The sequence below is a fragment of the Hyperoodon ampullatus genome (assembly GCF_949752795.1).
Source record: "Hyperoodon ampullatus genome assembly, chromosome: 2".
In the NCBI taxonomy this organism is placed as follows: domain Eukaryota; kingdom Metazoa; phylum Chordata; class Mammalia; order Artiodactyla; family Ziphiidae; genus Hyperoodon; species Hyperoodon ampullatus.
Genome location: NC_136915.1, coordinates 167,005,500 through 167,030,996, shown reverse-complemented (window position 1 = coordinate 167,030,996; position 25,497 = coordinate 167,005,500). Strand labels below are relative to the sequence as shown.

The window sequence follows — 25,497 nt, the reverse complement described above, 5'->3', positions numbered from 1 at the left end:
ATTATATATAATGGAATATATATAATATAGGGTATACATACATATTATATATATATACACCACATCTTCTTTATCCATTCATCTGTTGATGGACACTTAGGTCGCTTCTATGTCTTGGCTATTGTAAATAGTGCAGCTCTGAACATAGGGGTGCATGTGTCTTTTTGAATTAGAGTTTCTGTCTTTTCTGGATATATGCCCGGGAGTAGGATTGCTGGATCGTATGGTAACTCTATTTTAGTTTATTAAGGAACCTCCATACTCTCCATAGTGGCTGCATCAACAGTGTAGGAGGATTCCCTTTTCTCCACATTCTCTCCAGCATTTATTATTTGTAGACCTTTTAATGATGGCCATTCTGACCATTGTTATGATACCTCATTGTAGTTTTGGTTTGCACTTCTCATTAGCAGTGTGGATATCTTTTCATGTGCCTGTTGGCCATGTGTATGTCTTTGTTGGAGAAATATTTATTTAGGTCTTCTGCCTACTTTTTGATTGGGTTGTTTGTTGTTGTTTTTTTGATATTGACCTGTATGAGCCGTTTGTATATTTTGGAAATTAAGCCCTTGCCAGTTGCATCATTTGCAAATATTTTCTCCCATTCTGTAGGTTGTCTTTCTGTTTTGTTTATGGTATCCTTTGTTGTGCAAAAGCTTGGAAGTTTGATTAGGTCAAATTTGTTTATTTTTGTTTTTATTTCTATTGCCTTGGGAGACTGACCTAAAAAAATATTTGTACGATTTATATCAGAGAATGTTTTGCCTATAATCTCTTCTAGGAGTTTTATGGTGTCATGTCTTATGTTTAAGTCTTTAAGCCATTTTGAATTTATTTTTGTGTATGGTGTGAGGGTGTGTTCTAACTTCACTGATTTACTTGTGGGTGTCCAACTTTTCCAAAACCACTTGGGGAAGAGACTGTCTTTTTACCATTGTATATTTTTGCCTCCTTTGTCGAAGATTAATTGACCATAGCTGTGTGGGTTTATTTCTAGACCCTCTGTTCTGTTCCATTGATCCATATGTCTGTTTTTGTGCCAATACCAATATAGTTTTGGTATATTGGTATATATACCAATATAGTTTTTCTGAAGTCTGGGAGGGTTATGCCTCCAACGTTGCTCTTTTTCCTCAGGATTGCTTTGGCAGTTCTAGATCCTCTGTAGTTCCTTATATTTATATATTTTATGATTATTTTTTTCTAGTTTTGTGGAAAATGTCATTGGTATTTTGATAGGGATCACATTAAATCTGTAGTTTCCATTGGGTAGTATGGCCATTTTAACAATATTAATTCTTCCAAGAGCATGGGATATCTTTCCATTTCTTTGAATCTCTTCAGTTTCCTTTATTAATGTTTTATACTTCTCAGCATGTAAGTCTTTCACCTCGTTGGTCGGGTTTATTTCTAAATATTTTATTATTTTTTTGATGTTATTTTCAAAGGGATTTTTTTTAACTTTTTTTTCCTGATATTTCATTGTTAGTGTAAAGAAATGCAAGATTTCTGTATGTTAATCCTGTATCCTGCTACCTTGCTGAATTCGTTTATCAGTTCTAGTAGTTTTTGTGTGGAGTCTTTAGGGTTTTGTATATATAGTATCATGTCATCTGCATATAATGACAATTTTACCTCTTCCCTTCCGATTTGGATACCTTTTATTTCTTTTTCTTGTCTGATTGCTGTGGCTAGGACTTCCAATACTATGTTGAATAAAAGTGGCAAGAGTGGGCATCCTTATCTTGTTCTAGATTTTAGCAGGAAGGCTTTCAGCTTTTCAGTGTTGAGAATTATGTTGGCTGTGAGTTTGTCATAAATAGCTTTTATTATGCTGAGATATGTTCCCTCTGCACTCACTTTGGTGAGAGTTTTTATCATGAATGGGCGTTGAATTTTGTCAAATAGTTTTTCTGCATCTACTGAGATGATCATGTGGTTTTCGTCTTTTGTTGATGTAGTGTGTCACATTCATTGATTTGCTGAACCACTCTTATGACCCTGGGATGAATCTAACTTCATCATGATGAAGGTTGTTTTATGTGTTGTTGGATTTGGTTTGCTAATGTTTTGTTGAAGATTTTGGCATTTATATTCATCAAAGATATTGGCCTGTACTTTTCTTTTTTGGTAGTGTCTTTGTCTAGTTTTGGTATCAAGGTGATGATAGCTTCATAGAATGACTTTGGGAGTGTTCTGTCCCCCTTAATCTTCTGGAAGAGTTTAAGAAGGATTGTTATAAGTTCTTTTTATGTTTGATAGAATTCCCCAGAGAAGCCATCCAGTCCTGGACTTTTGTCTGCAGGGAATTTTTGGTTTGGGGCTTTTTTTTTTTTTAATTACAGATTCTATTTAAATTCCAGTGATTGGTCTGTTCAAATCATCTATTTCTTTTTTAAAATTAATTAATTAATTTCCTTTTGGCTGCATTGGGTCTTTGTTGATGCACACGGGCTTCTCATTGTGGTGGCTTCTCTTGTTGCAGAGCACGAGCTCTAGGCGCGCGGGCTTCAGTAGTTGTGGCACATGGGCTCAGTAGTTGTGGCTTGTGGGCTCTAGAGCGCAGGCTCAGTAGTTGTGGTGTACGGGCTTAGTTGCTCCACGGCATGTGGGATCTTTCCGGACCAGGGCTCGAACCCATGTCCCCTGCATTGGCAGGCTGATTCTTAACCACTGCACTACCAGGGAAGCCCCATCTATTTCTTTTTGATTCAGTTTTGGTGGGCTGTACATTTGTAGAAGCTTGTCCATTTCCTCTAGGTTGTCCAACTTGTTGGCATATAACTGTTCATATTTTTTCTTACGATTTTTTGTATTTCTGCAACATCAGTTGTTATTTTTCCCTTTCATTTCTTATTTTGTTCATTTAGGACCTCTTTCTTTTCTTCTTGGTGAGCCTGGCCAGAGGTTTATTGATTTTGTTTATCCTTTCAAAAAACCAGCTCTTGGTTTTATTCGTTTTTTGTTTTTTTTAAATCTCTCTTTTATTTATTTCCTCTCTGATCTTTATTGTTTCCTTCCTTCAGCTGACTTTAGGTTTTGCTTGTTCTTCTTTTCTAATTCTTTTAGGTGGTAGATTAGGTTGTTTATTTGAGATTTTTCTTATTTTTGAGGAAGGCCTGTATTGCTATGAACTTAGGACTGCTTATGCTGCCTCCATAGATTTTGTATGGTTGTGTTTTCATTGTCATTTGTGTCGAGATATTTTTTAATTTCCTTTTTTATTTCATTGTTGACTCATTGGTTTTTTAGTAGCATGTTTTTTAGTCTCCATATAATCTTTTTTTTTTTTTCATTTCTTGTTCTGTGGTTGATTTCTAGCTTCATACTGTGTGGTCAGAAAAGAGCCTTGAAATAATTTCTATACTCTTAAATTTGTTGAGAATTGTTTTGTTTCCTAGTATGTGGTCTTTCCTAGAGAATGTCCCATGTGCGCTTGAAAAGAATGTGTATTCTGGGGTTTTTTGGATGTAATGTCTTGAAGATATTAATTAAATCTAACTGTTCTATTGTGTCATGTAGGGTCTCCGCTGCCTTATTGATTTTCTGTCTGGAAGATCTGTCCATTGATGTCAGTGAGATGTTAAAGTCTCCTACTTTTGTATTCCCATCAATTTCTCCCTTTATGTCTGTTACTATTTGTTTTATATATTTAGGTGCTCATATATTGGGGATATATATTAACGAGTATAATGTCCTCTTCTTGTATTGATCCTTTTATCATTATAGATGTTCTTCTTTATCTTTCTTTGTGGCCTTTGTTTTAAAGTCTATTTTGTCTGATATGAGTATTGCTACCCCTGCTTTCTTGTCATTTCCATTTGCCTGAAGTATGTTTTTCCATGTGTGTGTCCTTCACCCTAAAGTGAGTCTCTTATAGGCAGCATATTGTAGGCTCTCATGTTATTATCCAGTCTGCCACTCTTTGTCTTTTGATTGGAGCATTTAGTCCATGGCATTTGGGGTAATTACTGATATATATGTATTTATTGCCATTTTAAAGCTTATTTTCCAGTTGATTTTGTATTTCTTCTCTATTCCTTTCTCTTTTGTTTTTCCTTTTATGTTTGATGGTTTTCTTTTCTATTATGCTTGAGTTCTCTTCTTTTTCCTTTTTTGGAATCTATTGTATGTTTTTGATTTGTGGTTACCCTGGTTTGCAAGTATGCCAACCCATTACTAGATCTACTTGCTTTAGACTGGTAATCACATAATCTCAAACACAGTCTAAAAAAAAATCTACACTTTCTTACTTCCCTCCCCTACATTTTATCATTTTGATGTCCTATTTTACATCTTCATGTTTATCCTTTTGCTGTTTATTGTAATTATAATTGCTTTCACAAATTTTTTTTAAAAACCTCTGTACTGGTAAGTGATCTACAATCCTTTTATATATTTGCTTTTCCTATTGTGACTTTTTCTTTCCTATAGATTCTTATTTCTTTTCTATTTGGAGAAGACCTTTCAATATGTCTTTTAGGAAAGGTTTAGTATTGCTGTATCCTTTTAGTTTTTGCTTGTCTGAGAAATTCTTTATCTCTCCTTCTATTCTAAATGATAATCTTTCTGGGTAGATTTTCCTAGGTTGAAGGTTTTTCCCTTTCATGACTTAGAATATATCTTGCCGCTCCCTTCCACCGTGCAGCATTTCTGTAGAGAATTCAGCTGATAGCCTTATGGGGATTCCCTTGTAACTGACTTTTTTTCTGTATCTGTAACTTTTTGCCATTTTAGTTATAATATGTCTTGGTGTAGGTCTGTTTGGGTTCCTCTTGTTTGGGACCCTCTGCTTCCTGTACCTGGATATCTATTTCTTTCTTTAGGTTTGGGAAGCTTTCAGCCATAATTTCTCCAGATAGATTTTTATCCCCTTTTCTCTTCTCCTTCTGGGATCCCTGTTATGCCTAGTTGGCACACTTTATATTATCCCGTAGGTCTCATATGTTGTTTTCATTTTTTTTTCATTTGTCTTTCTGTCTGCTATTCTTATTCAGTGATTTCTATTATTCTATCTTCCAGATCATTCATTCGTTCTTCTGTATTATTTAGTTTGCTATTTCTTATTGCCTTTAGCTCAATTTTCATCTCAGCATTTAAGTTGTCTAATTTTGATTGGCTCCTCTTCATAGTTTCCTGTTACAGTGATCTTCATTTCTATCAATAGCCTTTCTTAATTCCTTCTGCATTTTTATTACCTCCTTTTTGAACTCAGAGTCTAATAGACTGGAGAGATCTGTTTCATTGTTCTTTTGGGCATTTTCTCTTGTTCTTTTAGTTGGGAGTAGTTCCTACCTCTTCATTTTACTTATTTCTCTGACTATGAATTTAGGAGAAACGGTTATCTACTGTGGTCTTGAAAAGCTGTTTTTGTACACAGGGAACATCCCTGTGTAGCCTGCATGAGTCTAATAGTTTTGATGTGAGGGCTGTTTTTGATATGGATGCCTACCATGTCTTTCCTCAGGGAGTGCTGGCTGTTATCCCCTTGATTGGGGGTGTGATTGGTGGTGTGGTGACCAGAGCCTGCGCTGGATGTCACATCCCTGTTGGCGGCAGGGTCGGCTCCCCAGTTGTTGGAGTAGAAGCCCCTAGAATCGGTTCTAAGCTGTGGTGTGAGATAAGCTGGACTGGAGCACTGTCACTGGGAAAGGAGCTACTGAGTATTCCTCTGCAGGAGCTGTTCACCAAGACATTTACTCTTTGACATTGCCTGTCACCCCTTGTGCACATTCACAAAGTACAGTGTTGTTGGCACTGCCCTCAGCCCCACCTTAGCTGTGGGAACATGGGCAATCAAGTCCCTCAGGTGCTGTGTTCACAAAGCCGCCAGTGCAAATCCGCTGAAATTGCAACACCCAGACCTGCCGTAGCTGAACACCTTGACCTGTCTGGGAGTGCTGGGAATCAGCCCATATCCCAGCCCTGCCTCCACATGTGCACGCCCACAAAGTCCACTGCTTCTAATGCCTGACCTGCCCCAGAGGAGCAACAGTAACCCACTTGCATGTCCCACAGGCACTTCGCTCACAAAACTGCCAGCTGCATAAATTCACCAGAGTCGCACCCCTGCCGGCAATTGGATCAGATTTGAGCCCCGCCTGTGTGTGGGCAACCCACCAATGCTTGCTTATAGCAGAGTTGTGTCCGTCATGAGCACGCTGAGAATGAGGATGCTATAATGAGGCCATGCCCCTCCCTTTGTGTGCAAGTTGATAATGGAGCTCCTGTGACAGACCCAGGCTCTGTCCTGCCCTCACCCCAAGTTGTGGCCCACACCACACTACATGACCTTCAGGCTGTCTCCACACAGCCAAACCAAGTCCTTTTCTCAGATCTTTCTGTTGAAGCCCAAGTTTCAGCACCCAGCCACTGTACACACCAGCAGGAGTGTGTCTTGGGCTGAGAAGTACACCAAGGTGTCCAGGACTCTCTGTGCTGGTCTCTCTCTAGCCTACCTGCCACAAGCCAGCCGCTGAACTCTCCTCTGAGCCTCTGAAGCTTCCTTTCTGTCCCAGCTGATCTCCCAGTAGGTAAAGGAGGTTCCATGGTGAGCGAACGTTTCCCCTTTCACAGCTCCCTCCCAGGGGCACAGGTCCCATCTCAATTCCTTTTATTTTTTTTTTCCTTTCCTCCTACCTATTTACATGTTGATCTTTTCTTGCAGCTTTGGTTGTATGAGATCTTCTGCTAGTGTTCAGTAGGTATTCTGTAATAACTGTTCCACATGTAATGTATTTTGATTAATTTGTGGGAAGAGATGAGCTGCATGTCCTTCTATTCCATGATCTTGGTCTCCCCTCCCTTTTTTTCTTGATGAGTCTGGCTAAAAGTTTATCAGTTTTGTTTATCTTTTCAAAGAACCAGATTTTAGTTTCATTGTTCTTTTCTATTTTTTTTTACTCTCTAATTCATTTATTTGTGCTCTGATTTATGATTTCTTTCCTTCTACTAACTTTGGGTTTTGTTTGTTCTTCTTTCTCTAGTTCCTTTAGGTGTGAGGTTAGGTTGTTTATTTGAGATTTTTCTTGTTTCCTGAGGTAAGCTTGTATCTCTGTAAATTTCCCTCTTAGAACTGTTCATGCTGCATCCCATAGATTTTGGATCTTTCTGTTTTCATTTGTCTCTAGGTATATATTAATTTCCTCTATGATTTATTTCTTCAGTGATCCATTGGTTGTTTAGTAGCATATTGTTTAGCCTCCATGTGTTTGTGTTTTTTGCAGTTTTTTTTCTTGTAATTGATTTCTAGTCTCATAGTGTTGTGGTCACAAAAGATGCATGACATGATTTCAGTTTTCTTAAATTTACTGAAGCTTGTTTTGTGGCCTAGCATGTGATCTACCCTGGAAAATGTTCCATGTGCACTTGAAAAGAATGTTTTTTGCTGCTTTCAGATAGAATGCTCTGTATATATCAGTGAAATCCATTTGGTCTAATGTGTTATTTAAGGCCTATGTTTCTTTGTTGATTTTCTATCTGGATCATTTGCCCATTGTTTTAAGTGGGGTGTTAAAGTCCCCTACTATTATTGTGTTACTGTCGATTTCTCCTTTTATGTCTGTTAATATTCGACTTATATATTTGGGTATATATATATTTACAATTGTTATGTCTTCTTGGATTGATCCTTTGATCATTATATAGCATCTGTCTTTGTCTCTTGTAATAGTCTTTATTTTAAAGTCTGTTTTGTCTGATATAAGTATTGCTACTCCATCTTTCTTTTATTTCCATTTGCATGGAATATTTTTTTCCATCCCCTCTCTTTGATTCTGTATGTGTCTCTAGACCTGAAGTGAGTCTCTTGTAGGCAGCACATACGCAGGTTTTGTTTTTGTATCCATTCAGCCAGTCTATGTCTTTTGGTTGAGCCTTTAGCCCATTTACATTTAAGATTATTATTGGTGTGTATGTTGCGATTGCCATTTTGTTAATTGTTTTGGATTTGTTTTTGTAGGTCTTTTCTTCCCCTTTCTTATTCTTTTGTTCTCTTCTATTGTGGATTCCTTTTTTGTTTTTGTGTGTATATCTATTGTAGAATTTTGGTTTGCAGTTACCATGAGGTTTTTGTATAGCAGTCTATATATAAACACGGTTGTTTTAACTTGCTGATCTCTTAATTTCAGATGTATGCTAAATACCCTGTATTTGTACTATCCTCCCCTCACAGTTACTACTTTTGATGTCATATTTTACATCTAATTGTTTTGTGTATCCCTTAACTGCTTATTGTGGATACAGATGATTTTACTGCTTTGGTCTTTTTTTTTTTAATAAATTTATTTATTTTGGCTGCATTGGGTCTTTGTTGCTGCATGCAGGCTTTCTCTAGTTGCAGCCAGCGGGCACTACTCTTTGTTGAGGTGCGCAGGCTTCTCGTTGTGGTGACTTCTCTTGTTGGGGTGCGTGGGCTCTAGGGCGGCGGGCTTCAATAGTTGTGGCACATTGGCTCACGGGCTCTAGAGTACAGGCTCAGTAGTTGTGGTACACAGGCTTAGTTGATCCATGGCATGTGGGATCTTCCCAGAGCAGGGATCGAACCTGTGTCCGCTGCATTGGCAGGCGGATTCTTAACCATTGCACCATCAGGGAAGTTCCTGCTTTTGTTTTTTAACCTCCCTACTTGCTTTGTGTGTGGATGATTTCCTACCTTTACTGTATGTTTGCCTTTACCGGTGAGCTTTTTCATTTCATAATTTTCTTGTTTCTATTTGTGGCCTTTTCTTTTTCACCTAATGAAGTTCCTTTAACAACTTATTGACTGGAGACCTATTAATGCATCTTTTATTACCTGAACATTATTGACCAGAGGCATATCAATATGTTTTTAGAGAGTAATATAATTAACATCACCATGCGAAGTTGTTAGAGCTTAAAATTGATCAAGGGTTCATTTTACAACTTATGATTGTTGTTATTCACATTTTGCTCCGTTAGGTTTTTGTTCCAACCTTGTGTATGTTATAAACACAAGTTCATTACCATAAAAATTTTTTAATGACTCGTCACAAAATTTTGAATGAAGAAGAATTTTTCAGTGTATTTTATGCAGATACTTTCTCTGACTGTCCAAATGACATATATGCTAGTGTGTTAGAAGATGATAGTTCCTCAGAATATAGTTCTGATTCAGACGATGTGAATATTAGACCAACAAAAAGACAAAAAAAAACCTTAGTGATTGATTCTGATACGGAAAGTGAAAATGAAACTCATGGTTCTGGAAAATGCTCCTTTGCTTCTACAGAACAATGTATTGAAAACAGCATTTTATGAAATTAGAAGACTTTACAGGTGTGTCAGGTGTAACTGTTGAATGTAATATCCTGCAAAGTGTTAGTGAAATAACAGAACTAATTCTTGTTAACGACTTTTTCGAGTTGGTCAATTCTCAAACTTGTATCACCAACAGAATGAAAAATCACATAAAAAGTATGAGAAGGCTTTAAAATGGACTGATGTAATCAATAGTGACACGAAGAAGATTCTTGGATTAATAATTTTGATGGGACAAATAAGAAAGTCACACTGGAAAGAATATTGATCGACTGATCCCTTACGTGAAGTACATATCTTTCCAAAGGTTATGATGAGAAGAAGGTTCGAACAAATGAGGACATTTCTTCACTTTAACAATAAATCAGAAACTCCACTTCCTGCAGACAGAATTTCAAAAGTTGAACCTCTCTTGGATTATTTTCTACCAAAATTTCAGTCGATCTTTATACCCAAACAAGAGCTATCACTTGATGAGGCAATGATAAAGTGGAGAGGATGACTCAGATTCAAAACCTATAATTCCAGAAAACTTACAAAATATGGAGTTTTGGTCAGGATGGTTAGCTAAAGTGAAACTGGGTATACATGCAAACTTGAAGTTTACACAGGTGAAGGAAAGAAACTGCAAGAAACAAAGTTATCAGTCATACAACTTTATCTTGGTTCACGGCACCATATTTACCAAGACAATTATTACAACAGTGTGTCCACATCTGAAATATTGTTGAAAAATAAAACCAGAGTTTGTGGGACTATAAGAGAGAATCGTGGTCTACCAAATCAATTAAAGGAGAAATTTTAAAAAGTCTACAGAGGGGAGAAATGACATTCTTATGGAAGGGAGAAGTGATTCTTCTTACATGGAAAGACAAGAGGCTAGTCCGCATGGTGACAGCTATTCATGAGGCCTCCACAGCATCTACAGGAAAGGAAGACAGGAGGACTGGCCATCAGATAACCAAGCCCACTTGTATACTAGAGTATAATAAATATATGAAAGGAGTTGATTGATCTATATCTGGCAAACTTCAATATCCTCTGGAAAACTCGAAAATGGTATAAGAAAGTGGGTTTCCATTTGAGTAATTACAGTTTATTCAATGCGTTTAAAGTTTATTGTAGCCTTAATGCACAGAATAAAATGACTTACAAGCAATTTTTGTCAGCAGTAGCTAGAGAATGGGTAACTGAGCATTCTGATGAATGTAGTGGTAGTCCCACACCTGGTCCTTCTTGTGGCATTTCTAAAAGCTGCCTGCAAAGATCCACCTTGTTGACTATCAGGTAAAATAAAAGAACATATTCTAGAGATAATAATACCAACAGGACTAAAAAATAAATAAAAATGCTGCCAAAAAGTGTAAGTCTGCTCTTCCAGGGGAAAGCACAGTGAAACACAGTATATTTGTAATAGATGTTCTTTTCCCCTGCACAGAGGTTCCTGCTGTATTGCCCGTCACACTCTAATGAGATATTAGAATGCTTTAGTAAGACATGTACAAAGTTTCAAATAAATACATTAAGTGCAAAAAAAGTTGTCGATATTTACTCAAATGCGGGTGTTTCAATATTTACTTATATAGCAAATCACTGGCCACAGGTGTCAGTTTCTGCAAAAGTCCCCCGGTCAATAATGAGTCAACATTTGTTATAAAGCTAATTTGGTGGTGCTGAACTCTTAGATTTTGCTTGTCTTTAACGCTTTTGATTTCTCCATCAAATCTGAATGAAAGCCTTGCTGGTAGAGTCTTCTTGGTTGTAGGTTTTTCCTTTTCATCACTTTAAATATATTGTGCCACTCCCTTCTGGCCTGCAGAGTTTCTGCCGAAAAATCAGCTGATAGCCTTATGGGAGTTCCCTTGTATGTTATTTGTTGCTTTTCCCTTGTTGCTTTTAATATTCTCTCTTTATCTTTAATTTTCGTCACTTTCATTACAGTGTATCTTGGTGTGTTCCCCTTTGGGTTTATCCTGTGTGGGACTCTCTGAGCTTACTGAATTTGGGTGATGGTTTCCTTTCCCAGGTTAGGGAAGTTTTCAGCTAGCATGTCTTCAAATATGTTCTCAGGCCCTTTCTTTCTCTCTCCTTCTTCAGGGACCTCTATAATGCGAATATTATTGCATTTGATGTTGTTCCAGAGATCTCTTAAATTGTCCTCATTTCTTTTCATTCTTTGTTCTTTTTTCTGTTCAACAGCAGTGATTTCCACTACTCTATCTTCCAGCTCACTGATCCGTTCCTTTGTATCATTTAGTCTGCTACTGATTCCTTCTAGAGTATTTTTCATTTTATTTATTGTATTCTTCATCTCTGTTTTGTTCTTCTTTATATTTTTCTTTATATTTTCAATCTTAACCACTGGAGCACCAGGGAAGTCTCATAAACAAAGTTGTCTTTTGCTTTTTGTTTTTTTAAAAAAAACTTCTGACTTCTCATTCTGTGCATCCATTCTTCTCCTGCGTTCTTTGATCTTTATGATCATTACTCTGAACTCTTTCTCAGGTAGATTGCTTTTCTCCACTTCACATAGTTCTTCTGGGGTTTTATCTTGTTCTTCCATCTGCAATATATTCCTCTGCCACCTCATTTTGTCTAAGTTGGTATTTTATTTTTATGTATGTGGTGTGTTAGTTACATTTCTCAACCTTGAAGAAGTGCCCTACTCTAGGAGACGTCCTTTGCATCCCAGCAGTACACTCCCCTCTTGTCACCCAAGCTGTATGCTCTAGGGGTTCCCTGTAAGAGGGCTGTGCGGGTCCTTCTGTTGTGGAGGGCTGACTGTGTGTGAACTGTTAGGCTTGGTTAGCCCCTAGTCCAGTTGGTTGCCAAGCTCTGCCTTGTGTTGATGCTGCTGGCTGCTGTTTAGTGGGGCATGGTCACAAGGCAGATGACTGCAGAACCTAGGGGGCTCCAGGGTTAGTTATGGTTCACTGGTAGGTGGAGTCAGGGTCCCAAAGACCCTGGGGCCATTGCCCACCCAGTGGTGGGTAAAGCCAGATTCTGGGGCTAGTGCCAGACTACCAGAAGACAGAGCTGGCTCCTGGAGTCTGCTGCAGGGCCCAGGGATCCCTGAGCTCATTTCAGATTATTGGGGAATATGGGGGCATTTCCTGACACAGTTGGGTATGGGGTCCACTGTGTCCCAAACCTTGCATTAGCCTGCTAGTGGGCAGGGCCAGGTCCCAGCTGATTCCAGGGTATGGTCTGGCCTGCTGTTGGTGTACTTGATCCACAGGCTACAGGATCATAGTTTTCTTGTTTCTGGTGCCTGCCTCCTGATGGGTGAGGCTGGTCTAGAGGCTAGTGCAGGCTTGTTGGTGGGAAGGGCTGGTGCCTGCCCAGTGGTGGGTGGAGCTGGGCCTTGGCCCTCTGGTGGGCAGAGCTGTGTCCAGGGTCGTGTTTAGAGAGAGCCATGGGCTCAGGAAGTCTTTAGGCAGCCAGTCTGCTGATGGATAGGGCTGTGTCCCTGCCCACTTAGTTGTTTGGCCCAAGGCATCCCAGCACTGGCATTTACAGGCTTTTGGGTAGGGCCAGGTCTTGTTGCTAATGAGCCAAGATAGCAACTGCCAGTAGCATTGTTCACACATTTGAATGTTCCCCAGTAGGTCTGCCACCAGTGTCTATGTCCCCAGGGTGAGCCGCTGTCACCCCCCACCTCTCTAGGAAACTCTCCAAGACCAGCAGGTAGGTCTGGCAGAGGCTCCTATCAAATTACTGCTTTTTCCCTGGGTCCCGGTGTACGTGAGATTTTTGTGTGCACACTTTAAGAGTGAAGTCTCTATTTCCCCCAGTCCTGTGGGGCTCCTGCAATTAAGCCCCACTGGCCTTCAAAACCAAATGCTCTGGGGGCTCTTCTTCCCAGTGCCTTACTCCTGGTCTAGGGAGTCTGACGTGGAGCTCAGAACTCTCACTCCTTTGGGAGAACCTCTGCAATATTATTCTCCAGTTTGTTGGTTGCCCTCCTAGAGCTATGGGAATTTTTTTTCCTTTTTTTTTTCTGCACTGCACGCCTTGTGGGATCTTAGTTCCCTAACGAGGGATTGGACCTGAGCCCTCGGCAGTGAAAGTGCAGAGTCCTAACCACTGGACCGCCAGGGAATTCCCTGGGCTATGGGATTTGATTATATCATGAGTCTGCCCCTCCTGTCAGTCTTGTTGTGGTTCCTTCTTTATACCTTTAGTTGTAGAAGATCTTTTCCTAGTAGGTTCCAGTCTTTTTCATCAATGGTTCTTCTGCAGATAGTTGTGATTTTGGTGTGCTCATGAGAGGAGGTGAGCTCGGGGTCTTTCTGCTTTGCCATCTTGGCTACTCTCCCCTCTTAGCTCTTTTATATTCTTATTTTTTGTCCACATATGTTAGTCTCTTATTATTAATGTGTTTCTATCTATTACCCCTTGCTTTATCTGTAGTTTATATCTGTTGTCACTATGTTGCTTGATGAATATATAATCCTTTTGTATCTTTCTTATAAATCGTAACTTTTAGCTTTGTAAAGTGTCCTCCTTTGTCAGATTTAATTATTTTGTTGTCTGAATTCTATTTTGTCTGATATCTGGCTTTCTGTTCCTGTTTTCTTATTGTTTTCAGTTGCTTGATGTATCTTTGCCCATCCCTTTACTTTTAGTTTTTTTGCATCATGATGTTTTAGGTATTTTTCTTGAATTGGGTTTTGCTTTATGAGCCAGTTTGAAAATCTTTTTCTTTAAATAGGCAGTTAAAACCCACTTGTATCTATTTCTATGACTGATATGTTTGTTCTCAACTCTGTTATATTATATTTTTGTAAATAGTATCTGATTTAGTTGTTTTTAACTCTGTTTCTCTGTATAGTGTCTTCTTTGCTTTTCATTTTAGTATCTTTTAGTATATAGGAAGGTTTGTATTTTCATTCCAGTGGTTACTTTTGTGAACTAGAAAAAAAAAGAGCAAATTAAACCCAAAGTAGAAGGAACAAAGTATAAAGGATGAAGCAAAAATCAATGGTACTTTGAAAAAAATTGATGAACCTCTATCTGTACTGATAAAGAAAAAATGGAGAGAAGATACAAATTACCAGTATCAGAAATAAAAGAGAGGACATCACTTCAAATCCCTCAGACATTAAAAAGGATAATAAGGGAATATCATGAGCAATGTTTTGCCAATAAATTCAACAACATGAAATTGACAAATTGTTTGAAAAACACAAATTACAAAAACTTAAGAAGAAACAGAAAACCAGAATAACCCTATATCTGTGAAAGAAATTTTAAACCAATGATTTAAAAACCTTCCCCCCCCAAAAAAAAACACCAGTCCCAGAAGGTGAATTCTATTGAACCTTTAAGAAAGAAATAATACTAATCCTATGCCAAATCTTTCAGAAAAAAGTGGTGGAGGTTGCCAAACAAGGTCAAAATCACCCTGATTTCAAATCCACAGACACTAAAATAAAACTACAGATCAATATCTCTCATGAATTTAGATGAGAAAGTCCTTAATACAATATTAGTAAATTGATTCCAACAAAATATAAAAAGAGGAATACACCATAACTGAATGGAGTTTATATTTCATTAAAATTAATTGAGTCAGTATTTTATAGTCACACTTAATTTCTCATTCAAAGTAACTCCTTCACACAACTTCTTTAACAGATTTGACTCTTAACTTCATTCCACTATTTTTAAATATCAAATCCACTCTCCAAAAAATAAAGATTTGCCATCATTTAGGATTTCCAAAATAATTTGCCAAAGTCATTGGACCCCAGATTAAGAAATCCCTGCAGTTCTAACCCTGCCTCCAAAGTCAACTGATATATTGAAATCCCAGTGAGGAAACCTTACCCTTGATCATGGACTAGAATGGTTCTGTGTAGATGCAAAGAAAGTTACCATTTGGGGCTGAAAACTTGTGATTCGTTTAAGTTATTTTCAAACTTAAATCTATATTTAATTTCCTTCTATTTTATTAGGCATAACTTAATTCATACAGTGTTACGCTTGCTCCTAAACATAAAGTTAAATTTTTTCTTTCAACTCAACATCACTGAATTCACCATTCATTTCTGTTACAACTCTAGAATACTTACTTTCCTTATTCATTCTTATTGTTTTCAGCTTTATTCATTCTTCAGATTGTATCTACATTTATCTGAAGAAACTAAAAGTAAGCGCATTACCATAATAGTGTGGGACTTAAAATTAGATCTCCTGCAAACTCTTATTTAAAAAGCGGGTATTTTAAAGCATTATTTTCTTAACCTGGTTGTTTGGTTCAAGGATAGACTTCAGTGCTAGATTTGCCCTAATGGTAGATCATGAACATCTTTTTCTTGTTGATGGAAAAAAGAGAAGTGACGTTTTAACCAGACTTTGTTCATCAAAAATATTATTTTTACTCTTTGCTCTTAGTGCCAAAAAACATTTTCTCACACAGATGTTTGTGTCTTCTTGCCATCTAAGATTTCCAGTAAGTGACTTGTTAATATCATAGCGGTTTATTCATAAACTTTAAACTTGGTGTTCCTTGATATTTTTATATTTGTTTTATAATCACTAAATTGGGGAAAAAATTTATACTCTGACAAGATCCTAAAAGAGTGTTAACGCACTTCACAAAGATATACAATACCACTTGTCTTAAGTAAAGAAATCAGAGTAAAAAGAAAATAAGAGGAAAGAAAGATACAACTATGGCTAAAATTTTGTATGCCGTGAAGGCCAGCATACTTCATTTGGAGCTAGGCCCCAAATCTGGCTCTTGACTTTATAGCCCCCAACATAAGGCTGCCAGATAAAATGCAGGATGGCCAGTTGAATTTGTTTCAGATGAACAACAAATAGTTTTTAGTATAAATACGCCCTGTACTCTTATTTGCTAAATCCAACAACCCTGCCACAGAGAGTACAATGCAGGCATTCTAACTAAGTGACCTGGCTAGGCAACCTCACCTAAAATTTAAAGGTTTCCTATTTCATTCCTGAACCCCAGAAGGTCTCTCACTCAGATGATATGAAGACTTGTGCCATAAAACTCGAAGTGCTTATTAGTGTTTTCTACTATAAGTACAGATGACTTTATGGCCCTTAACTTTTATTTTGAGATTTGCATTTTTTCTAATGTACTTAGGGGATAATTCTTAATCACATATTCAAATTGTTATGGCTTATCTCGTTTCCTGCTAAATATTCTGACTTTTTGACGAGCATGAAAATAACCCTGTCCCGAGAGGATACATCGTCAGCATCAGAGGTTGCATGGTGGGAATTTGAGCTCTTAAACCATATTCTTCCTTCACTAACAGACATCACATGTAGCACACTCTTCTGAAGGGGGGAACAAACCACATGGAGTATAGCAGTGACCATTTCCCTTCTCTGCATTGCGCCTTGTCCCTTTTACTCTACATACTGATGACAAGCTTTACAAGATTTTGGGATTTGTGGCTGGACTGCACAGCAATGTTGCCATTTCATCTGCATTCTGACAATGCCCTAAAGCCTTGGGTACAGATAAATAATTGGTGTGTTTGTAGTTTCATATATAGATATATAGATATATAGATATGAGAATATGAACATATCAGAGTGGTTTGGTCCTCAGAGTGGTTTTCCTGGGTCTAATGCTCTCATCATTATGTTCATTCTTGCTTGTAGAAATGCTGACATGCTCATTCTTTTTTCAAACTGGCCCCTTGGTGTTTCTGCCCCAGACATTGCCCTTTCAGCAACTAACCTTCCTCTGGAAGCTTTTCCTGATTTTTTTATATGCCTCACCCTGGGAGTTCTAATTTGGTATAGTTAGTTTAGTTTATTTTGAATATAAATTTTTATCTTCATACTTCATTTTGGAAAAAAAGTATCATTTTTCTTAAATTGCTTAAATCACAAATTATTATTTTTCCTAAGTTTTAATTGTGCCCTCTGTATTCTCCTATGTTCCCTTTTTAAAAATTAATAAACTTTATGTTTTTAGAGTTTTAGGTTCCCAGCAAAACTGAGCAGAAAGTACAGTTCCCATGTACCCTGTCTCCACACACACATAACCTCTCCCAGTATCAACATCTTGCACCAGAGAAGTACATTTGTTACAACTAAAGAACCTACCTTGACATATTATTATCACCCAAAGTCCATAATTTACATTTGGGTTCACTCTTGGTGTACATTTTATGAGTTCTGACGCATGTATAATGATATGTATCCACCACTGTAGTATCATACAGGATAGTTTCATTGTCCTAAAAATCCTCTGTGCTCCACCTATCTCTGTTTTCTTTTTAAACTTTTCTTATTCTCTGGTACTATTTTGAAATTCAGCTCCATTGTGTAATAGAGTTTTGCCCTACAACCCTGAAGAAAAATATTAAAACAATCAAATCTGATCACAGAGTTCTTTTTCTTTTCTTACCGAACTTCAAACAGGTGATGGAAAGTGAAGAGTTCATGTTGCTTCCAGCCAATCAACTCATTGATATAATATCTAGTGATGAACTAAATGTTCGCAGCGAAGAACAGGTGTTCAATGCAGTGATGGCCTGGGTTAAATACAGTATTCAAGAAAGACGTCCTCAGTTACCCCAGGTATGATGGAAATGCTTCTTTAAGTAACTGTTTTGTACTGGATGAAATAATATGTATTTGACTTGCAAAAAAGAAACAATCTTCACTAGCCTTCATATTAGACTGTAAAAAAGACCATCTCTTTCCAAATAATCAAGGAGATAAGTGTTAAGCAGCATTTTAAGCATTTATCATTATGAACTTTTTGCTCCTTTGCTTCTTCTGTTTTGCATCAACTCTAGGTTTGGGCCATAGCACAAATCAGAACTTAAATGATACAAAATGAACAAAAGAAAGTAAGGATAGCAATTATCATGTTTCACTTCCCTATGGCTTGGAAATCCCACCACAGTTTGAAGAGTAAAGAATTATATGGGTCATAAGTGGTCACTAAATGAAATATTTAATGTTCTTGTTATTATGATGATAGTCCTTAGCAATTTAATGGGATATTCTTCTAGATTGTTAATTAGAGTACAGCCATGTGAGCTAATTATAGAAGAGCTTATAACAACATACTGCTGAAAGCGTAAAATAGCATTCTAAAGTGATATTAGTGTGCTTTCAATTTTCTGATTATTCTAATTACTGAATTGGTGGTTAGAATAAATTTAGTATTTATGCCTTCCCTCCATCTTCATTGTTTATTAGTTAGATCAATTAATTAATCCAATTAGATCTCAAAATAGTTGGAAACACAGTAGGGAGCATGGGTTATGTATTCTCTTAAATATCTTGCAGATGGGAGTTTGTGCCTTTAATAGTGTTTATTTATTTATTTTTTAATTTTTATTTATTTTTTTTTAGCACAATGGGTTCATCTTAAACTCATGTCTTTAATTTGAAAACTCTGTGTTTTCCTCTCTCTGGTCCTTTCCCCGGAACATCAACTCCTGTGTCTCCTTTCAAAACCCTCACTGGCCTTCAGAGTCATCTCAAAACCAGTTTACATGCACTGAATTTGTATTTACCCAAACCTATTATCTCCAAATTATAGATACTCTCATCCATCAAACTGCACTCCCAACCAGCCAAACACACAGTGATTTTTTCTGTTTTGAAGTTTTGTATGGGACATAAGTAAACCAGATTGCAGCCTTCCTGACATCAGGTGTGGCTGTGTTAATTTATCTCTGCATCCTCTGAGCCTGGCACATTTAGGAACATGGTAGGTGCTCAGTATTGGCTGGAAAAATAAATTGAGATAATTGCATTAGACTTTCCTAAACGGGGTACCACAATGAGCTGTCTGACAAACTGCTCTTGACATCATTTTCTGGAATCATCTGTGCATCATCTTTAATAGTGTTTATTATCTCATAGGTGCTGCAGCATGTTCGTTTGCCTTTGCTTAGTCCCAAGTTTCTGGTGGGTACTGTAGGCTCTGATCCCCTCATCAAAAGTGATGAAGAATGCAGGTATGAATGACCTTGGATGGGAAAAATCAACAACCAAACATTCCTGTCCTCTCCTAATTTCCTTATTTGTATTGCTTCCTAAATATTGTATTTTTTAGTGCTGAAATCAAGGCAGTATTTAACTGGTTTTTCTTCTGGGCTAGGGTCAAAAGGAGATGGAAAAAGAGATGACAACTTACAGCATTCCATTCCATTAGTTTTTTTTATGTGTGGTATTTATTGGTGTAGAAGTGGCAATAAAGAGGTAGATTTCTAAGATTTAATGCAAGCTTGAGTTTGAAGAGGCAGTTCTCTGCTAATACATCTTTTCTTGAGATAAATAATGCTCTTGACTCCATCGAAAAAGTGTATGAGGAGGGCTTCCCTGGTGGTGCAGTGGTTGAGAGCCCGCCTGCCGATGCAGGGGACATGGGTTCGTGCCCCGGTCCGGGAAGATCCCATATGCCGCGGAGCAGCTGGGCCCGTGAGCCATGGCCGCTGAGCCTGTGCATCCGGAGCCTGTGCTCCACAACGGGAGAGGCCACAACAGTGAGAGGCCCGTGTACCGCAAAAAAAAAAAAAAAAAAAAAGTGTATGAGGAGCACTTTTTCATTCCATCACATATGCCTAGTTAGGTAATAGGATCAGCCTTGCTTTCTGAGATCGTGGACAGAGTTAAAGGTCTACTACACCCCTAAAGTAGCTATGGAAAGATTTCCACTAGAGCTTGATGAAGCTGTTTCATAATGTTTTTTTGACTGAAAGAAACTCTAAATGCTTTTACATGACAAACAAACAGAACACCTACTTTATTGGGCTATCTCTGTACTATATACAAAATTTAATAAACTACTTTTCCACTTGACACATTTTAAAGTTCAGTTTCAAATCCTAAACCATACGGTGTTTTTTTTTGTTTTTTTTTTTGGGGGGGGGTAGGTGGGCCTCTCACTGTTGTGGCCTCTCCTGTTGCGGAGCACAGGCTCCGGACGCGCAGGCTGAGCGGCCACGGCTCACGGGCCCAGCCGCTCCGCGGCCTGTGGTCTCCTCCCGCACCAGGGCACGAACCCGTGTCCCCTGCATCGGCAGGCGGATTCTCAACCATTGCGCCACCAGGGAAGCCCAGTGTTTTGTTTTTTGTTTTTTGTTTTTGCGATACGCGGGCCTCCCACTGCTGTGGCCTCTCCCCTTGCGGAGCACAGGCTCCAGATGCGCAGGCTCGGGCCACGGCCCACGGGCCCAGCCACTCCGCAGCTCGTGGGATCCTCCCGTACCGGGGCACAAACCTGCGTCCCCCGCATCGGCAGGCGGACTCTCAACCACTGCGCCACCAGGGAAGCCCCATACGGTGTTTTTAACTATTGTTTCCCAGCATGTTCCATATATAACAATGAAAGAGTGAGTCAGAACTCTCTTTAAACTATACCAACCTTTGGATCTCCCTTCGTGACTAAAGAAACGTTCTAGAATCAGGAATCTCTAGAACAGAGATAGGACATATAGATTCATTTGCATTTCTTCTATAATCTGAAGTGTGTTCCTTTAACAGGAGATGTTAGAGGGGGTTTTAGGTGTTTACCTTTTAAACTTAAAGACAAGTGGCAATTAATTCCCCCAAAATATTTATAACAGCAGAAGGAAAACCACATGAACTATGGCTGCTGAAATCTGAAGAAACAATACAAAGGTGCCTCTCTCCCATAAAATATAAATTGGATTGTACTGATTCCAGTGCAGAAATTAAAGATACTTATAAAGTCACTTTTAAAAGAAGCCTGTTCCTGATATCCTGACCTTATTATTTACTAGCTGTGTGACCTTATTCAAGTTACTTAAACCTCTTTCTGGTACAGTTCCTTTATCTATAAAATAGGGATAATAACAGTACCTATTCCACAGGGCTGTGGTGGAGATTAAATGAGTTAATATGTATTAAGCCCTTATTATTGTTGTTACTATTAATTTTGTGTTGGCCACTAAGTATTATCTCTATAGTACTCTTTCTAGGAACCCTTGAACAACTTAATTAAAAACCAGTAATTAGGAGATCACAGTCTTTGTTTTTAGCTAAGGAAGCTAGAAAAAGTTCTTGGCCATCAGCTTGGGATTTTGCGGGGGGGGTTGTTTGTTTTTGTTTTTAACATAAATAAACTCAGATGAGGCCTTAGCAAAGCCATATACTGGAAGTACATTACTGGGTCATGCCTGGGACTGGTCCAGCAGGAATAAATTACTCAATGTAATATAAAGTAAAAAGAGAAATGAAAATATAGTGTAATTTAGGAAACACTTTCAGAGTTGAGAAAGAACAGAGTGACAGATTGAATTTGCACTAGTCACACACTGAATCATTCAAAGGACTCAAGTGAAATAAGTACATAAATAGTATGAGTTAGGATATTGTATTTAACAAGTGTAATTACTAGGTTCTTCTCATCAAGTACCTTAATAGAAAAAAAAAACAAAACTGTTCATCCTCAGTAGACTTGTTGAGAATAAACTATTCATACAGTACCAGATAGAAAATTAATATTAAATGACAATAGAGTGTTTCTTTTTAGCAATCCAATTTTTGACCTAGTTTTATTACTTTAATCTAGCAAATATCTAGTGTCATGGCTAATGTGCTACTTTGCCAGTATCCTGCAAAATCTAGTAAAATTCATTAGAAAGCAGTAACTATGCAGGCTGATAATTAAGTTGTAATTTTTAGTTTCCCATAAGTTATTGTTAGCCTCAAGCATGTTGAGTTTTAGGCTAAATTTGCAGTAAGATATGAAGTCATGATGGAAATACCAATCAATTCATAGCTCACAGTGTGACTGGCATCATTGCTCTTTTTAATGTTGGCTGGCATTCATGATTTGGTTTGATTTATGCTTGCTCCCCTTTGCCATCTTACATATTCCTTAACCATATTGGGATTTGACTAACAATATTATTTAGACATTTGGAATAACGGCAGAATTTTTCCACAGAGACTTGGTAGATGAGGCGAAAAACTATCTTCTATTGCCTCAAGAACGACCACTAATGCAAGGACCAAGGACAAGACCACGGAAACCTATTCGATGTGGAGAAGTACTCTTTGCAGGTTTGGATCTTAATATACTGTGACTAAACCGAATATTTTCCTACTTGAGAGATTGTCATTTGAGTAGTCCTTTGGTCGGTTGTGATATCTGTAAGAAATGCATAATAATTTATGATGTGGACTTCCCTGGCGGTCCAGTGGTCAAGACTGCATGCTTCCACTGCCAGGGGCACAGGTTCAGTCCCTCGTTGGGGAATTAAGAACCAGCATGCTGTGCAGCACATGGCCAAAAAAATAAAATATTTTTTTTAAATTGTAAAAAAAAAATGTTCACACCTTTTAAAAACAAACAAAAAATAACATGATGTATCTTGACTCTTAACTCATGATCCAACACTGGTGCTCTCCAAAAGAGTGCTGCATTTTTATATAAATCTAAAAATGTCATGCAGTGGATGTTTTGTTATAATAAATCATATGCATGAATTTATATTCCAGTGTGCCAGTCACCTCATAATTACATGGAACTGTCAAGAAACATTATCTTACATTAAAGTTACACTCTTTCCTAGCTCTCCTGAGCTAGATTGAGCCCAAGACATCCTGCTGTATCATTCTGCTCCCACTGTCTGCCCCTAAATATCTGAGAACTTTCAATCACTTCTGTGCACATAAATTCACCTCTCTTAGTCACTTGAATAACAACTTGCTCACTGTTTGGTAAAACTTCTCACTAGTTCTGTCTTAGTCCGTTCAGACCGCTATAACAGAAAACCATATACTGGGTGGCTTATAAACAACAGAAATTTATTTCTTATAGTTCTGGAGGCTGGCAAGTACAAGATCAAGGTGCTGGCAGATTTTGGTGTCTGGTGAGGGCCCACTTTGTCCTTCTTCATAGACTCCATCTTTTCATCTTTTGCTATGTCCTCATGTGGAGGAAGGGGCATGGGATCTCTCTGAAGTCTCTTTTATAAGAGTACTAATTCCATTCATGAGGGCAGAGCACCTCCCTAAGGCCTCACCTCCTGATACCATCACATTGAGGAACAGATTTCAATATATGAATTTCAGAGGGACGCATTCAGTCTATAGCAAGTTCTTTCTCTTCAAAATTTTTTTCAAATCTTGATTCATGGAACTAGCTGGAACCTATTGTATTCTTTGAATTTATGCTCCCACATTTCAGTAATTCCATGGCTATTAAATGTAGGCTTCCTCGGATTCTCTTTGATATGTTAAGTGTTCTATTCCTTTTCATCAGGGAATTCTATGTAATCACTGGGGCACAGTATCCTTTCCCTTCAGCCTAACCACTTGCCTATATTTTCCCCCTCAGTTTTATCTTCTCTTGGCATGTGGGAATGTATTTTCCCTTACATTTTTAGAAGAAAAATTTGATAATTTATGTTTGAGATCTCCTTTTTAAATTTTTTCATCTAAATTTCTTCACATAGAGGACTATAGCATTTCTTCAACAAGAAAATAGATGCCACATTTTCTTTTTCTGTCTAATCCTTATCGGGCTTTTTCCTTCTCTTTTGAAAGATTCCTTCATTCCTGTTTTAGATTTCATACTTGATTATTAATTCATCATGCACTGAATTCTCCCATACTCCCAGTATCCTATGTCTCTGTTTATTGTTATTAATAGATTTATTTCTATTATCATTCTTATTTATTCCTATGACTTTCATTCCTATATATGCATGCACAGGTACATATTCACATACTCATGTGGGTTTACTTGCTTGCATGCTCACACCTATGTACATCTGCCTCCTCACTCCCACATACCATCTATAGTGGCCATAAATCGGTGAATAAATTCATTGCCAGATCTGGTTAAGTTCCCAGGGAGGACTTTATAACATTTGTTTAGCTTTGTTGGTTAAACTAGATAAATTATATTGTTAAAGGTCTTTTATTTATAAAAGTAGTTTATGTGCCAGCTCCCTATACATACAAGAATGCTATAAATTACATCAGAGTTTCTGTTTCCCCAATTATGCAAGTCAGTTATCTATTTTTTTTTTAATTAGAAGGGTGCAAGATCTAATTATTTGGTACCTAAGGTTTATTTTCATGATGTCATGTTGGTTTCAGGAATTCTAGTACTAGTAGGGCCATCTTTGTGGAGGTATATCCATTGTTATCAAGATCTATTAACTATTTTATTTGGCTGTATGGTACCTGGAGAAGGGAGGACAGTATACTACTGTTTCATCAGCCTCAGAACATTCTGGCAGTGAATTAAGAACTAGATTAAGGAAGAGGGGAAGATAATGTGAACTCAGGAGAAAATGGAACAGAAGAGAACCTTCCTATGATCAAAAGCTAGAAACTTGATCAAAAGCTAGAAACTAAGCCAAATAGGTTTATGGAAAGTACAATACATTTCAGGTCCAGGGTTCTTTATGGATTCAGTGGGGGTTACCAATCCAGTGAAACTAGACAAGGTACACCTTTGGGGATGCTGAGAGACAATAATGTAGCTCCATTAAATAGAAATTTAAACTTGACTTGAATTACGCAACAGCTGCCATCTTTATCCTGCTGGTTCCCACCATATTCCAATATAACATGATTATAAATTGTCAGGTGCCATGTTTTCAATGTGAAACCATCTTCACTAAACTCTCATTTGCCTCTGTTGATTAAATCATGGTATTAATGAAATCACACTTTGCCTTCCTTAGAAGCCAGTTAAATTGGATCAATTTCATGATCTCAAACTTTTTTTTTTTTTTTTTTTTTTTTTTTGAGGTACGTGGGCCTCTCACTGTTGTGGCCTCTCCCATTGCGGAGCACAGGCTCCGGATGCGCAGGCTCAGCGGCCATGGCTCACAGGCCCAGCTGCTCCGCGGCATGTGGGATCTTCCCGGACCGGGGCACGAACCCGTGTCCCCTGCATCAGCAGGCGGACTCTCAACCACTGTGCCACCAGGGAAGCCCCATGATCTCAAACTCTTGCTAGTAATCTCATAATTTCATATTGCTGATGGGGTATCTGATTCCTCTACTATATTTTTAACTACTTCAGAGCAAGGACCATTTCTGATTTATTTTTGTAGTTTCCATATTGTATAGCAATCTTGTCAGAGCAGGCATCAATAAAGATTAATTGCATGCTGTTGATCCTGAGGAACACTAGTGAGAAATAAGCATTGACCCATCATGATTAATGGAAAAGGAAAATTGGAAAACAATAATGGATTGCTAATGTCACTTTGTGCA

The 25,497-nt window shown here is 37.9% G+C and overlaps 1 protein-coding gene across 1 annotated transcript in view; it reads left to right on the top strand.

The window, feature by feature from the left end:
- KLHL20 (kelch like family member 20) overlaps positions 1-25,497 on the top strand; it is a gene marked incomplete at its 3' end in the record, with an annotated part of 75,440 nt that overhangs the window by 22,249 nt on the left and 27,694 nt on the right. The window contains exons 3-5 of the mRNA XM_079727857.1: positions 17,692-17,850; positions 19,153-19,247; positions 22,205-22,320. Of these exons, the coding sequence (XP_079583983.1) occupies positions 17,692-17,850; positions 19,153-19,247; positions 22,205-22,320 (370 nt within the window). The remainder of the gene's footprint in view (positions 1-17,691; positions 17,851-19,152; positions 19,248-22,204; positions 22,321-25,497) is intronic.